Below are 16739 nucleotides of genomic sequence, written 5' to 3'. Positions count from 1 at the left end.
ATCACTCCCTAACATTAGACCCACATCAAAGTGGATGTCTATTAAGAACGCTCTGCCTTCTCCAACCAGCCTCCTTAAGAAGGGAGACTTTCCACAAAGATGTTGAAAATCACAATGTCTATGTATAGGATCCCTTTGATGTTGAGTGCTGGGCATTGCATTGGGTTTCTTGTCCCTGCCTCTCACAACAACCATGAAAGCTCAGTAGTATTGATTCCATACTTTCCGATGAGGAAACAGCCTCGCAGAAGTTCAGGATTTCAGATAGTAAATGGCCAAGCTAGAATTAGAAGCCAGGTGCACCTGGCTCATGGCTTTGACCTTTCCACTGGCCCAGCCTCTCTCTACTGCTGATTGAGAGGGGCTTACTATGTTATGCCTTCAGGGGAATTTGCTTTCTTTTTCAGAAAGTACTGGAAATGAGTCTTAAAGACTGTGTTTCTAATGATAGGTTTATAGACACCTGGATAGGCAAGGAAGTCATATTTTGGGGCAGCAATCTGCTTGGTATCCTTCGGCCAACCTCCCAATGACCCTGTGTGGGCATCAGAGAGCCCCAGCCTCCCACACCTCTGCTTAGGGCCAAGCAAAAGGTCCTGAGTCAGAGCTAAGAGATGGAGTCACATAGTGCCCCCTACAGTAGGAATGCCCTCCAATTCTTTTCCACGCAGGGTGAGATCCCAAAGTCAGGGCAAAATAAGGGGCAAGGAGAGGCGGGGTAAAGGGAGAAATCAATAAAGGAGTCTGTTTTTCTTTAAAAAAAAAATCCTTTGCACAGACTGTGAATGATAAAGCCTTCTGGCTTGAGGAAATTGATTCTGGCAGAAATCTTGGTTCAGCTTGATTCTCTTGGTTCCCATAGGCATCTCTGGGTGACAATAAAAGCTCTGTGTCTGGAGCAAACATAGAGTCACGACAATTATTTGCAAAGTGAATGTCTAGTCATCTGGAAACAGAAATAAATAGAAATAAATTCAGCATGAGTATCAAAAGCAAAAGTCAAGGGGCATAAACACACTTAATTAGAAACACCTATATGCCCTCCTGTGTGTAAGCATACCCAGAGAGGTCCTGGGCTCTTTATCTGTCATTGGAGTATGGTGCTTTCCTGCCTGGGTGTGTGTTCGGCTGATGACACCATACCATTTCAGCCCCCTCCCCGTCTGCTGCTATCATGAGTAGGATGTCATTACATTTGGACTATAAACTTTTGCATACAGTACTTCAATGCAAATGTCCTAACAGCCATATGAGATTCTCATTATTTCTTGTACACATTTCACTCAGGAGGCAATGTGATTTCAAGAACATAATTGACTTGTGCTGGTTCACACAGCTAAGTGTCAGAGCAGATTCAGTATATCCCCAAGCCCACAATGAATGGGGTGTCTTGGTTAGGACCCAGGGACCAATTTTTTAATTTCAGCTGTACTACTAAATATTAGTGTGAGCTTGGAAAAATCTCTTTCCCTCCCAGAGCCTCAGTTTCTTCATTTGTAAAAAAGAAGATATTGGCTTCAATTTTGTCGGCAAACACTTTCTTCTAATACTCTGTGGTTTTATTATCCTACGTAGCCACTGCTGGCCTCATAAAAAAACTCACATCACATAAACAAACAAACACTATAAACAAACTCACATCACATGTATTATTCTGCAAATTATATACACATATTTTTGCTTAACAACATCTTCCTGAGTCATCCATGTTGTTGCCTATCGCTATTTTACCATTTTACATATTCGATAGGATCATACTGGATGATCATACTCAATGTCTTTATCCTCTCTACTATTTACTCCAGACACACATTCAAGTGATTTCTGGGTTTTCTGCTTTTTTGAACAATGCAGCTGTGAACATGTTAAACATGTCTCCTGGTGCATACATGTAGGAATTTTTCTGGGGTATGTATCTAAGGAGTGGAGATGCTGGGTTGTATTTATTAGGTAATGCCATGTATTTCCAAAGTAGTTACCCTCCACTGGGAGTAAAGGAGAGTTCATGATGTTCCACATTTCTCAATACTTAAAAATTTTGCCAATGTTAGGAGTTATATAAATACTGTTTCATTTTGCATTTCCCTAATTATGAATAGGTTGGGTTTTTTTTAATGTTTATGAGCTGTTTATATTTCTTTTTTGGTGAAATGTTCATGTCTTTGGAGTTTTTCTAAAGGGTTCTTTGCATTTTCTTACTGTTTGCAGTTCTCTATTCTCTAATCTTTGTCAGGTACTCAAGTTGCAAATATCTTGAACACATCATGGCTTACCTCACTCTCTTTTTGATATCTTGTTGTGAACAGAAGTTATTAACCATAACAGTGAATTTATTGATCTTTTGCAGGTAGTGTTTTTTGGATCTCAGGAAGTCCTTTAAGGAAACCTCCTTGAGAAGGTAAAGATATTATCCTATATTGTCTTCTAAGTGTTACAATATTGCTTTTCATGTTTAGATATTTGATTCATCTGGGGACTTTTGTGTATAATGTGAAGTAGGGACTCAATACCATTGTTTTTGATATGGATAATCAATTATTACAGCCTCATTTATTAAATGTATGTACACTTGCTCTCAAGCCATCTATTCTGCTCTATTAGTCAATTTTTAAAACATTCCTGTGCCAATACTTCTACAGGTCTTGTAATAAATCTTGACATCTTATAGGAAAAATGCCCATATCTCATGTTCTTCTGACTTTTTGTAAAAATTTTACATTGTCAAGCTCCATAAAAAGTCTTACTGAAATTTTGATTAAAACTTTAGATAAATTTGAGAAACGATAATTTTATATCTTGTTAAATTTATTACTAGGTTCTTGTTTACATTTTTATTAATGATTGCAATAGACATGCAATTTTCCTTTATTGCATTGACCCTACTGTGCTGTTGGTATTAATGTTGCAGTCACCTAAATAAAGAAATGAGTTTGCTATTCTTTTGATGTTTGTGTAAGACTGGAATAATCAGTATCTTGAATGTTCAGTAGGAAAAGCTTATAAAACTGGATATGTTGTTTTCTTCAAGGGAAGATTTTAAAAAGTTGTTAATCCAACTTCTTTCCGGGGGATGACTGTTACTTCTATTTCTTCTTGGATCAGTTCTGTTTTTTCTAGGAATGTAGACATTTTATCAAAGTGTCCAAATTTATTTTGTTTATAATATCCCCATTACCTGTTTACTCTCTGCAGCTTCTGTCATTTGCCATTCCTTATCTTTTATACCTTCTCTTATCTCCTGATTAAGGTTTCAAATAACCAACTGATATGGTTTGGCTGTGTCCCCACCCAAATCTCATCTTGAATTCCCACGTGTTGTGAGAGGGACCCTGAAGGGTGGTAATTGAATCATGGAGGCAGGTCTTTCCCATGCTGTTCTTGTGATAGTGAATAAGTCTCATGAGATCTGATGGTTTTATAAGGGGGAGTTTCCCTGCACAAGCTGTCTGCTGACATCCACGTAAGATGTGACTTCCTCCTCCTTGCCTTCGGCCATGATTGTGAGGCCTCCCCAGCCATATGGAACTTAAGTCCATTAAACCTCTTTTGTAAATTGTGCAGTCTCAAGTATGTCTTTATCAACAGTATGAAAAAGGACTAATACACCAACTTTGACTTTGTTGATCTATTTGTTTTCTGTTTCATCAATTTCTGCTCATTATTCCCTTCAAATTGGGGTGGGGGAACTATTCTGTTACTTATATTCCTGATATGGATATTTATTGATTTTTGGCTTAATGAATACATTTTAGACTAAAGGCCAAAAAAAAGTATTTCTAGAACTGCTTTAGTCATATTCCACATGCAATTTGTAGCATATAATTGTTCTATTTTTTCTCAAATTTTCATCATAAATTATGCATTAATATTTAAAACTGTTTCATTTGTGATTTCCAACTAAAGGATTTTCAATCTTTAAGGTTGTTTTTTCCCTCCCCAAGAATTGCCATTTGGCTCCAGGTATGATCAATTATTTCCCTTAACAAATACTGGGCACCCACATGTGCCAGGTACTGTTCTAGATGCTTAGGTTACATGTGTAAACGAAATAGGCCAAAAAGTCATGCTTTCTTGGAGCTCATGTTCAAGTTTTTTTGTTTTGGAGGCAGGGGTCTCACTTTGTTGCCCAGGCCAGAGTGCAGTGGTACAATCACAGCTCATTGCAGCCTCAACCTCCTGGGCTCAAGTGATCCTCTCACCTCAACTTCCCAAGTAGCTGGGAATACAGGCACATACCACTCTGGCTAATTTTTTTGTAGACACAGGGTTTTGCCATGTTGCCCAGATTGGTCTCAAACTCCTGGGCTCAAGAGATCTGCCTGCCTCTGCTTCCCAAAGTGCTAGGATTACAGGCATGAGCCACTGTGCCTGGCCAGGAGCTCATGTTCTACTGTCAATTCTTGGAAATGTCTCATATACCTGAATAGAATGTATACTCTTCACTTGTTGGGTACAGTTCTACATATGACTGTTGAGTCAAATTGCTTTTATTAGTCAAATCATGCATTTCCTTACTGATCTTTTTGCTTATTATCTCAATTTCTAAGGAGAGGTATATTAAAATTTCCTGGTGTGATTGTTCATTTGTCTATTTCTCATTTCTAATTACTATCCTAAAAGCCATATTCTTTTAAAAGAAACTGATGTTCAAGAAACATGCCCTATTTTACTAAGTCTGTAAAGGATGGATTATGGATTCCAGCGTAGTTGTCTCTATTATGACAATATTAATTGTGCAACTGTTGTCATCTGTTTTCCCTAATATCTACACCCAATAATAACACACCAGTCCCTTCCCATCCTTTGGGAAATCCCTCTTCCCAGAATTTTAATCAAATTACCAGAGTTCCTTGCTCCCTGTTCAGCAGCAAATGTGTCTATGGCTGGTCACCATAGTATCCTGAGCCACACACTGAAATCAGGTCAACGAGTCCCGCCCCAGGATGGATGTACCTGTCTTTATCATATTGCCTTCCAATAAATTCATACGGTCACTAGCCATGTCTGAAAGTACTTACCAAGGATATGCTATGAGGTTAATTATTGTTTAGCTGTTGACAAGGATATTTTCCTCTACGATATTTATCTCATCTGATGATGTCCTGAATTTCCTTGTTGTTTCTTCTCCATGGCTGGAAAACATAAACTGTCTTTTAGTCCTAAAAATAACTTTTATTGCCATCTGGAATTTACTGCATTGTTGAATAAAGTATGGTCTATTTCAAAAAATCATTAAGCAGTACTACTTTCCAGGAACTGTGCTAGGAGGCACTGTGGATTCAGAATGGAGTAAGACATGTTCTTTTTATGAAGAACACAATAGAGTGGGGGAAAAGTCATGTTGATAAATATGTGCATGGGGGTTATGGGCACGTGGGCAGTGGGAGGCAAAGCACTCAACCAAATGGCAGGCAGGCAGGAAAGGCCTCACAGAGGAGGTGACATTTGAGTTGCATCTGAAATACATACTAAGAAAAGCAAATTCCAGGAGGGGCAAAAAGCATCTGCAGAGAAGACACATGATTCCTCACACATTAAATTTTCAAAGTGATTTTTATTCTTTTTCTTTTCGCTGCTATATTCCCATTTCTTCTTCATACTCTAATAAGGGTTTACAAATACATGGCACCTGCACTGCCACTCTCCCCCTTTGCCCTGCCATTGGCAGCATCCATAACTGAAGACAGAATTCTTTCCCAAAGAGTCTACTCAACACTAGGTGCCATGATTAGAAATAATGTAGAAATTAATAATCACGATTAATAAAGTATACTTGATAGACACTTGCTTACCATTCCTACTTTGACTGGATGGAGACATGGAAACCTTGTTATTCAGAGGTGAAGTAGGGAGGGCAAGTTCTAAAATTGTTAGCCCTAGGGCACTAGAATCACTGGGGGTTAAAAAAAAAATTCCAAATCTCAGGCCACACATCTCTAAGGGTGGGAAAAAGGCTTCAGGATTTTTTGAAGCTCTCCAAGTAATTCCAATGTGCAGAGAAGTTTGAGAATTACAGCCACAGAAGTCTTTGTTCAAAAAAGTCAAATTCATTACCCATGTAAAGGGCTCGAGGGATTACCAAATTGTACTCTTCTGGGAAGAGAATTTTCCAGAGCAAGAGGGAGGCCTCTGAATCTGAAGTCTGGTCACTAAGCGGATACCAGAGTGAAGACCTGAGGAGTCTGGCAAAGAGCAGGATATCAGCAGCAGGGGGCAGAGCCAGAGGTGGCCTGCAGGCATCTTTCTTTCCCAGTTTTCATGACATGATGCCAAATCTACTTAGCAATGGCCATTTCTTATTTTCATATCTATTTTTTCAGAAATGTATAAGGACTAAGGGTGTCAGAGTAATCAGCATAACAACCAAACGAGCTGAAGTCTGCAAAATTCAACTCCCCCTGCCTAGATATTAAATTTGCCTACAGGAAAAAAGCCCACCAGGTACTTAAAAAAATCAATGAAATGATATTATGCTGCATTAAAAAGAACATGCCTATGAAACAGAATACCATGTAGTGCTACCATTTATTTGAAAGTCATTTTGACGACACTGTGCATACTTAGAGTTTTGGGTTAAAGATAATTGAGTATAGAAAACTACAGAAAACATTGCTTTGAAAGTAGATCCAGTATCAATGTTACCCTAATCTCTTCGCAAAAAAAGAAAACTATCTCTTAATTACACTACAATCAAATCGAGTCTTCAACTCTTACATATTCATTCAGAATTTTAAAATCTCTCTCACGGGAGGAAATGTAAAAGGAAAGTTTTCAAGACCTTTTTGTACCTTAAGATCCTTTTCAACTTCTAATGTAAAATGTATTCGTCCTGATACAATGCTGTGAAATAAAGACCAATTCAGGAATGTAATGAAGTTTAAAAGTAGCTCCTCTTTTTCTGCATTGAGAACAACTTTATTGATTCAAATTAGAAACTTCTAGTTGGGGGCAGGAGAAAAAGGAGGAAGAGAGAAGCAAGCAATCTGTGACCTAGCGCTGATTATTGGCTGACCTCTAATAAAGGAAGAAGATTTGGATTTCTGGTGCCAAAACAAAAGTAATAAAGTGGAAAATGAATTTTTGCAATCCCCACACATCATTGAATTTATCTATTGTCTTCTAGACAAAGTAATCCTACAAAAGGAAGTTCTATTTCAAGGATTTTCACTCCTTTTCCATCTCTGAACTGAAAAGAAACAAGGGGCAGTTTGCAGCTTCAAAATATTTAAATAACCTATAACTCATATCAGTGTTCCAATTAAAAATTACCTAATCTGTTCTTTGCTCCTTCCAAGTTTCATTGAAGCAGTGCCCTTTAACAGGCAAAGAAGGTACGTGGTAAAATTCAGCTCCTGGTAGAGTGTCCATCAACCAGCTCTGGCGGGATGTGCTGTCAGGAATGCAGCGCCCCCTGGAGGCCAGACATCCAGCCAGTCTGTTCCCATCGATTAGAGCAGAGACTCTCAAGTATGGTCCCTGGACGAACAGCATCAACACCACCTGAGAACTGTTAAGAAATCCAAGTTCTGGGTCCCCACCATAGGCCAACTGAGACAGAAATCTCTGTGGTGGGGCCCAGCAAACTACAGGCCTTCCAGGTGATGCTGATGCCTGCTAATTTTGAGAACCACTGTATTAGAACACCTCACTCCCCTCAAAGATGTCAGAATCAAGGTGTCATTGTGTTAAGAAATTAATTATACAGGAATGAACAGAGCTGAAATGTCTTTCCTACATAGAGAAAGAACCAAGAGTTGATGTTTGTATCAAGTAAACACACTGAGTTACAATTTAGAAAATGTTGATACCAATGTATTTTTTAAATACATTAAAACAGCTTTTAGCAACTCTTTAATTATTCCCAATATATAGTTTGAATGAATTATTGTGTCCCTTGATGAAAAGGATAAAGGAATGTAAGTGACTCTACCATAAATACAGGAAAAGTTTGGATAATCTCAGTACCTACCACTACCAACAAGAAGACCAAAGAGTCTACCCCCACTGTTTATGATCCCTCCCTCTCTTCTCAGGACTGCCATCTGACTCAAACCAGTTCATGGCTATCTGACTACAAAATGAGGCCGAACTTGATCACAATCAAGGTGGAAATGAAAATAACAATCAAGAAAAACACTTCCCTCATTTCTCATGATTTTTTATTTAACATATATAGTATATGTAAACAACTGGCATAAAATTCATAAAAATACAATACTCCTATGCAATATCACTTTACTCCTGATACATACTTTCATTTTCTCGTTAATATCACTGGCCTATTTTAACACTATATTTTTTTTGCCAAGCATTTTTAGAGGCTTATCTTTTTAAAGAAATACAGCCCCAACTTTGTTTTCGAAAATGTCATAGCAATAGCTATTTTGATCGCCTCTTTGCCCATCCTTACTTTCCTCACACTAAAGCAAAAATATTTTTAAATGCTAAAAATATGCAAAACACTGAGCTTTAATACTGTTTTGTCACGCCTATGGAAACTGCTATCACTCTGCATTGCCATCAAAGGTGCGGATGCTCCACAGCGCTGGGGCTGCAAGCTGTGGCCACGGCTGCATAGCAGGGACCTTCAGGCCTCTGCTCCAAACTGGCTCCCCTAATATATAGCCATATTTTGCTTGGGGTTACATTCATAAACACTGCTACAAAAGGATCCTTCTGGAAAAAGCTAATTTATACTACTTTTAATGGTTCCCAGCAAATGAAGCAGTTATAATAGTATTTTTAATGCTTTTTTCCTATACAGAATTTCTACTTATTACATGTGAACTTATTTGGAAGGAAATTGCTGGGGGTGAGAAAAATATAAAATAAATGTAAAAGAATAATTTTTAAAAATTGTAACTGCTGGAGGTACACAATCAGCCACACTCAGGTGAGCAACAATCACAGATAAGCAGAGCGCACCACCCTCTCCCTGCCCGTGTCAACTCCCATCCTCAGCCTCAAGTGTGCGCTGCCCATTTTCCTGGACTGTTGTGCATCATCGCTCAAATGTTGCTTTTAATCCACAAACCACGGGCTGCTTCCCTATTTTCTAAAACTAGCAAAAGCCTAAGAAATAAAAACAGTCAACCAGCAAATGAGAAACAGTGGCCACAAATCTGAAGAACGCTGCCAGAGTCCCTCTCCTGGGCCGCCTCCAGGGAAGGAGCATCCCTGGGAGCTGAGGCTCTGGGCGCTGGGGCAGGGCTGGGGCGCGGTGCTTCTCTGAGGGCACACTCCTCAGCCTTTGCAGCTGACTCACGTCAGCAAGCTGCTGCTTCCCCGGGACCAGGCCTGCCCTTGCGCTCTGGTAAGAAGGTAGAAAGGGAACAGCGGCTTCCAGGAGTGGGCACCAGAAACCATGCCTGAGAACTAAGGTCTCAAGGACAATCCACAATGAGGTTAATCTGCCTGTGGTTAAGAAAGAGAAGCTGTGTAATTAAATGTGTAGTCAGTCAGCCATAGTCACGGTTTGCTTAGAATTTAAAACCCTAAAACCTTTTCTCAGAGCTATGAGGTTTCATCGTTTTGAAGAATCTCATTTCACACAAATTAACTTCTAAGAAACAAAAATTCAAACAAGGAATTCAAAGAAGGTGTAGAAATTTTTCAAAATAAAAATAAATAGAAAAAAACTAAAGAGGAGGACGAAATATACTTATTCCTTATACTGAAATGATGGTTTTTAGAACCAAAATTATAAGGCTTAAGGCTTTGTCTTATTAAAGACAGGCAATCTTAAAAGTAAAATATAAAAACTCCATTTATCATTATTCTTTACATTTTTGACAGCAAAATTAGTCATGTTTTATTGTATCTTAATAGTAAAAGAAAAATTACCATGTACTACAGTCTACTGTTCCACTATAAATGATGTCTACTCAAATATACATTAGTTTCTAGATGTACTATATTTGGGGTTGTTCAAAATAGTTTTTCTTAAAACTATAATTAAACATGAAAAAATTTTAAAGTGGTTTAAAGGTATTAAAATATAAACATTTGAATAATGCTAAAAATGAGAAAAATACAGTTACCATTAATTTTTTTAAAACCAAGAATAAGTACTTGATAAGCAACTAAATGAGTAAACAGTATTTATTTGACAGAAAATGTGGGGAGGAGGAGAAGAGAGCGAGAGAGAGAAAGAGACATGATAATGTCACATGGCTGGAAGTTAAGGGAATTTCCTAACCACAAGGTCCAAGAGTTTGGATTAATAATGGGCAGGAAAAGCTTCATTAACAAGAGAACAGAGAACAAAAAGAGCACAAGAAAGTAAAACAAACAGATAGTTCTACATAGCAAACACTCCACGTCTGCCCCATCTACTGTAACTCAAGTTGATGACAGGGGCTGACAGGACCGAAGAACTTACAATCATCACTGAAATGTCCAAAAGACAAGAGCAAGAGGCAGAAAAATGAAGCAAGGGGCATTAATAATTCTTACACTATAAAATCAGCCCCTACATTGTCAGAATTGTCCTGTATTTTCATATCATCCTTGTCACAACCCACTATGTTTTCTTTATACAGGTAGCTTTGCTCACTTTAGCACAAATATTAAAGTCAAGTACAAGCATATACTCATTTGCATAGCAAATTTTAAAGGGTGCACTGAAATAGTAACCAATTGATAAAGGTGTAAGTCATTTTTATAATTAGAATGACATTCAAATTGACCAAATAAAACGTTTTCTATTTGAAAACAGTTACCTATAAAAGTTTTTGGGATATGAACAACACATGACTTAGCAAAACATTAAAACCATTACTGATGTAGTTCTCCGTAGGCAGCAGTTCATGTAGCAGTCATTCTTTTACAACTTCTAGGACTTTGTAAACACTGTTCTGGAATACAGTGGTGAAGTGAGGTTTGGAATCCTTCACCAAGAGGTTACATAAGGGAGTTTTCCCAGCATTGGCAGGATCTTCTACATCCCAAATTTCAGGCATACTGCAACCAGGCCTAGAAAAATGAATGTACACGTTAAAAATCAATATGCATTATATAACTGCAGAGAAAGCAGAGCACTTACATTCCTGACCTCATTTCCTTTTTTCCCCTTAAATTACTTTAGTTTTTAAACCATCCTGTTATATAGCTATTTATGTTTTTATAAGCTGCCATGACTCACCTTAGGACAAGGTCAATGCAGCAAAGGTGACTATAAGGAAAGAAATAGACCTGTAGATACATATATCCAGGTGTTGCGGAAAGAGACACCTCAGTTAAACTCTGCCTCAGCTACTTATCAAGAATGTGGTTCTGGGCAGGTAGCTTCCCTTGGTCTTAGTTTTCACATTGTAAAATGGGGAAATAAACACCCATGACATAGGTTTGTTGTGAGGATTATGAGAGATCAGGTATCTAGCACCATTCACACAGAAAAACGTATGACATTGATTTAAAAAATTATAATGAACAAATATGCTTAGTTCACAGGGAAGCTGCATTAATTGTATAGATGCTCCTCAACTTCCAATAAACCCATCATAAGTTAAAAATGCATTTAATACACCTAATCTACCCAACATCACGGCTTAGCCTAGCCTACCTTAAACATGCTAGGAACACTTATATTAGCTTACAGTTGGACAAAATCATCTAATGCAAGTGCTATTTTACAACAAAACATTGAATATCTCACGTAATTTATTTAATGCTGTACTGACACTGAAAAACAGAATGGTTGTATGGGTATCTGAAGTATACTTTCTACTGAATGCATATGGCTTTAACACTGTCATAAAGTCAAAAAATCAGTAGGTCAAAATATCTTAAATTGGACAGTCGATATTCCAGAATGAATCAATTTAAAGAAATTCTGGTAGTGTTGAGCATACATCTTAAACACATAATTAAATCTCAAAAGCAATATATCTTTATAAAGAATAGAATAAGTAAAATTAGCATCATATAACATTTGCCTAAATAAGTCCTTCAAAATAACAGTACCATTTATTTTAAATCAAGAACAGTTTTATAGATATAACTGTTGGATGCTGCTATCTACCTTTTGAGGAATTTTAAAAAACAGAAAAACACATGGGAAAATTATAGAGAATTGACAACTGCTCATGTTTTGTCATAACTGCTTCCCTTTTTATTTTTAAATAAGAGAAAAAAATTCCCAAGTCCCTCTTATGTTTAGTAGCAGTCCCTCCCTCACTCTCCACCATGAGGCAAACACCGTAGCAGGTATGTACATCATTTTCCCTTTTTAAATAACATCTTTAATTTATAATAATCAGTCATTATGAAAGTATCAAAATATTGACCTACATACATTTTAAGAAATGAAAGTCACCATCATCTCCAATAGCACTTCTCAGAGGTGACTTCTATAAACAATCCAGCATATATCCTGCTGGACCTTTTTAAAAAAAAAAAAAATTTCAATAGCTTTTGGGAAACAGGTGGTTTTTGGTTACATGGATAAGTTATTCAGTGGCAGTTACTGAGATTTTGGTGCACCCATCACCAGAGCAGTGTAAAGTGTACCCAATGTGTAGTCTTTTATCCTTCACCCCATTCCTCGCTTCCCCCAAGTCCCCACAATCCGTACCATTCTTATGCTTCGCATCCTGGTAGCTTAGTTCCCACTTGTAAGTATGAATATACTTATAAGAACATACAATGTTTGGTATCTGCTGTATCTTTCTCCAATGTCAGACACACATACAGACACAGATATCATTATATACATAGATGCTGTGATAGTCAGTATTGAGTGTCAACTTGATTGGATTGAAGGATCAAAGTGTTGTTTCTGGGTGTGTCTGTGAGGGTGTTGCCAAGGGAGATTAATGTTTGAGTCAGTGGACTGGGAGAGGTCGACCCACTCTCAATCTGTGTGGGTACCGTCTAATCAGCTGCCAGCATGGCTAGAATAAAAGCAGGCAAAAGAACTGTGGAAGGACTAGACTGGCTGAGTCTTCCGGCCTCCATCTTTCTCCTGTGCTGGATGTTTCCTGCCCTTGAACATCAGACTCCAAGTTCTTCAGTTTTTGGACTCTTGGGTCTACACCAGTGGTTTGCCAGGGGACCTTGGGCCTTCAGCCACAGATTGAAGGCTGCACTGTCAGCTTCCCCACTTTTGAGGTTTTGGGACTCGGACTGGCTTCTTTGTTCCTCACCTTGCTGATGGCCTATTGTGGGGCCTCACCTTGTGATCGTGTGAGTCAGTACTCCTTTATAAACTCCCTTTCATATATACATCTATCCTTTTTTTTTTTTTTTTTGAGATGGCGTTTCCCTCTGTAGCCCAGGCTGGAGTGCAGTGGTGTGATCTTGGCTCACTGCAAGCTCTACCTCCTAGGTTCACGCCATTCTCCTGCCTCTGCCTCCTGAGTAGCTGGGATTACAGGTGCCCACCACCACGCCCAGCTAATTTTTTGTATTTTTAGTAGACATAAGGTTTCACCGTGTTAGCCAAGATGGTCTCGATCTCCTGACCTCATGATCTGCCCATCTCCGCCTCCCAAAGTGCTGGGATTACAGGCGTGACCCACTGCGCCTGGCCACATCTATCCTATTAGTTCTGTCCCTCTGGAAAACCCTGACAGATGCTCTTGAGTTGTTTTTACAAAAATGGAATTATTCTGGAATTATTATTTTACTGAACAATAAAATGTGGCACCATTTTTCCATCTCAGCGCATAAAGATCTACCCTACTGTTTTTAAAAGCTGCTAGTTCTCATATGTATTATTTAACCAATTCTTTACAGACAGATACTTTAATTGTTTCCCATTTTGCCATTATAAAGCAATGCAGCTACAAGCAGTCTTGTGCGGCGCTCCCTTCTGCAAACTAAACCTCTAGAGCAGCGGTCCCCAATCTTTTTGGCACCAGGGACTGGTTTCCTGCAAGACAATTTTTCCATGGGCTGCAGGGTGGGGGCAATGGTTTTGGGATGAAACTGTTTCACCTCAGATCATCAGGCATTAGATTCTCATAAGGAGCATGTACCCTAGATCCCTCGCATGTGCAGTTCACAATAGGGTTCATACTCCTATGAGAATCTAATGCTGCCACTCATCTGACAGGAGCCAGAGCTCAGGCTGTAATGCTTGCTCACCCTCTGCTCACCTCCTGCTGTGAGGCTGGGTTCCTAACAGGCCACAGACCAGTATTGGTCCATGGCCAGGGGCTTGGAGACCCCTGCTCTAGAGGCAACATTATCACTCTGCCAAAGGACTGCACAATTTTTTTCTTACCTTCCCTTCATCAAACTATCCCCTAGAAATGTTTTGCCAATGAGTGTTCCCATGAAGAGGGTTCAAGTGCACACTTTTTGCATACCCTTGCTGACACCGGTTTCTACTGACATGGAACACCTATGATCATATGGCTGGGCATGGGTTTTCTACCTTTTAATTTTCTCATACACGTCAAGGCTGAACTGTTACAACACTGAGGGCCCATGGTGGCAGAGAGTGAGACACACAGAAAGTAGAGGACGACCCACAGTTTTCCTGAGTTCAACAGCTTTTAGGAAAAAGACAGGGCAAACAGCTGTCTTGGGGAGCTCTGTTTGCCTTGTGCAACACTATTTAGTCCTCATCTGAGTTTCCCAAGGTTTCCCCAGGCCAGCCATCTGCAAATAGCATTAGTGAAAATCTGAATAATTTCCTTCTAAATACATGTATTCTATGTCAACTCTATTATTGGAGTAAAAGAAAGCAGAGAACTGTAGTTAATTAAAAACTAATCTACAACTTGCATGCAAATATATTTGAGTGTTTATATTTAAACACAGTGTCAAATATTTAAGGAATAATCAAGCCATACAATTAAGCCACTTGTAAATGAGATCATTTAAACATAGTGCTCACCAATTGCCAGGCACAGATTAAGCACTAGATAAATATTGGTCGCTCTTCCCCTTCCTCTCCTAACTGAGTTCCCCATCTGCTTCCCCCATTCCGACATACTTTCACGTCCCAGCAATCTACAGGGGTTTCAGGCTGATCATAACTGAAATGGAGTGTGAAGGCCAAGGAAATAAGGAAGGTCCCAAACCTGGCAGAAAGCTTTGTCAAGAAACTACCTAAACACTAGATAAATATTAGTCATTCTTCACTTTCCTCTCCTATCTGAACTCCCCATTTGCTTCCCTGTCAGGACAGAAAGCATAGCTTTTGTTTTGTGTCAAGGTTGAAGCAGAGTGGACCTGTCCAAGGTTTCCTGACAGTGTGTCATCAGCCTGGCTTAGATCTTGTACTAGATGGAGTGTTGTTTTAATGAGTGGGGAAAACAGATAAGAGAGTCACTTTCGTAGCTTCCTCCCACTCAACTCCTGCTGTGAAAGACACAATAAATGGCAAGTCAAGGTCCAGATGGGGAAATCCAGCACACCCTCTTCTGCACCCCAACTCTCAGTCTGAGTGCTCGTAAGTGACCTTAAGTCAGTTCAATGTCTGCTGATTTTGTTTAGTGTGCAAAGTTTATTGCCATACTTCCTGAATTTGCCTTCATATCCCTTCTTGTGTGGGTAAAACAGTGCTCTGCCTACCCAAACATGAGACTGTTAGAGCTATGCAAATCCAGGGAGCTCTCCCAACACTCTACAGCACAAAGCCTCTGCAACTTTCACATATTCAAACTCTATGCAGGGGTCTAGGCGAAAAATGAACTCTCAAAGACTCACTGTTAGCTTGGAGAAAAAAGGTTACAAAAATAATTTTTATGTTCCAGTAACTTATAGTTGTTTCAAGACAGTGAAGCCCACAGAAATAAAGAAGATCCCAATTCTGGTAGAAAGCTATGCTAGGAACTGAGTTCTTCCTATTGCAAATGTCAGCCTACCATTCATTTCATATAATTTCCTGATAAGATCATCATGAGATGCTTAGAACTTTTCTGTCCTAAATTTATATAACAATGTTAAAAGTGAGTATGTGAATTTCATATATATATTCACAAACGCTTAAAACATTTTCTGAATTATTACAAAATAACATTTTCTATAAACCCTGACTGAATTCAAACCACCTAGCACACGTTCATAGGAAAATCATTCTATAATCAACAATTATTTTAGTTTCCTTGTGAGCAAAGCTGTAGATACTATGTCACAGAACTATTTTTCACTCACCACTCAATATTTAACAATGCTGTCTTAATACCATATGTGTCACTGAAATATATGGTGGGCAAGTATGATCAAGCCACAAATACAGCAATCTCTTGAACACTTGTGTTTAGTTACAGAGTAGTAAGAATTTTAAAAATATTATTATTCCATAAAATAGTTTTTATTTCTGATAAAATTGTTCCTGTACTGTGCTTTTCATGAAGTGAATGTTTTGGTACTTTTAAAGCAGGCTACTGTCACCTGGTGTCCAGTCACTTATGTGCCACATTTCTAGATAGCTTTAGATTCACATCTGCTTTGAAGATCTTACTGTCATTCAGAGCTATACTCAGCTTAGTAAACATCTCTGTGGAAACAGAAACTTAAAAACTATAAACCCAAGAGAATGTGGGTCACAGTAGAGTTATTTTCCCATTCAAATAAAATGTAAAACACTAGGAAAGAAAAGCTTCATTCTGAGTTGATGCTGACAGGGTATCCCATCCATCGACAGGACATGGTGTAGCACAGAGACCCAGTAAGGATAATGCGGCCCCTGGTGCTCAGCTGCCTGACTTCACCAAAAGAGACTCCCCATTACTTGGTTTCAGATCCTGGAAGTCTTTTGAAAGAAAATACATCCAACTTTAAAT

General features: G+C 38.7%; 1 protein-coding gene across 8 annotated transcripts in view; it reads right to left on the bottom strand.

The window, feature by feature from the left end:
• Positions 1-719: 719 nt before the first annotated feature.
• Positions 720-16739, bottom strand: part of LOC100462595 (protein C-mannosyl-transferase DPY19L1) — a 118286-nt gene continuing 102266 nt past the window's right edge. For 3 of the 8 annotated variants that reach the window (XM_024249607.2, XM_054559329.2, XM_054559327.2), the window contains one exon: positions 8143-10974. In XM_024249607.2, the coding sequence (XP_024105375.1) occupies positions 10818-10974 (157 nt within the window). In that variant the 3' untranslated portion in view covers positions 8143-10817. Of the gene's footprint in view, positions 947-4649; positions 5133-8142; positions 10975-16739 lie in introns of those variants that run through there. The other 5 variants (XR_008526949.2, XR_010140848.1, XR_008526950.2 and 2 more) reach the window with 3 other exon arrangements.

Source organism: Pongo abelii, chromosome 6, assembly GCF_028885655.2.
Source record: "Pongo abelii isolate AG06213 chromosome 6, NHGRI_mPonAbe1-v2.0_pri, whole genome shotgun sequence".
Lineage (NCBI taxonomy): Eukaryota > Metazoa > Chordata > Mammalia > Primates > Hominidae > Pongo > Pongo abelii.
This window is presented reverse-complemented; position numbering and strand designations above follow the sequence as displayed.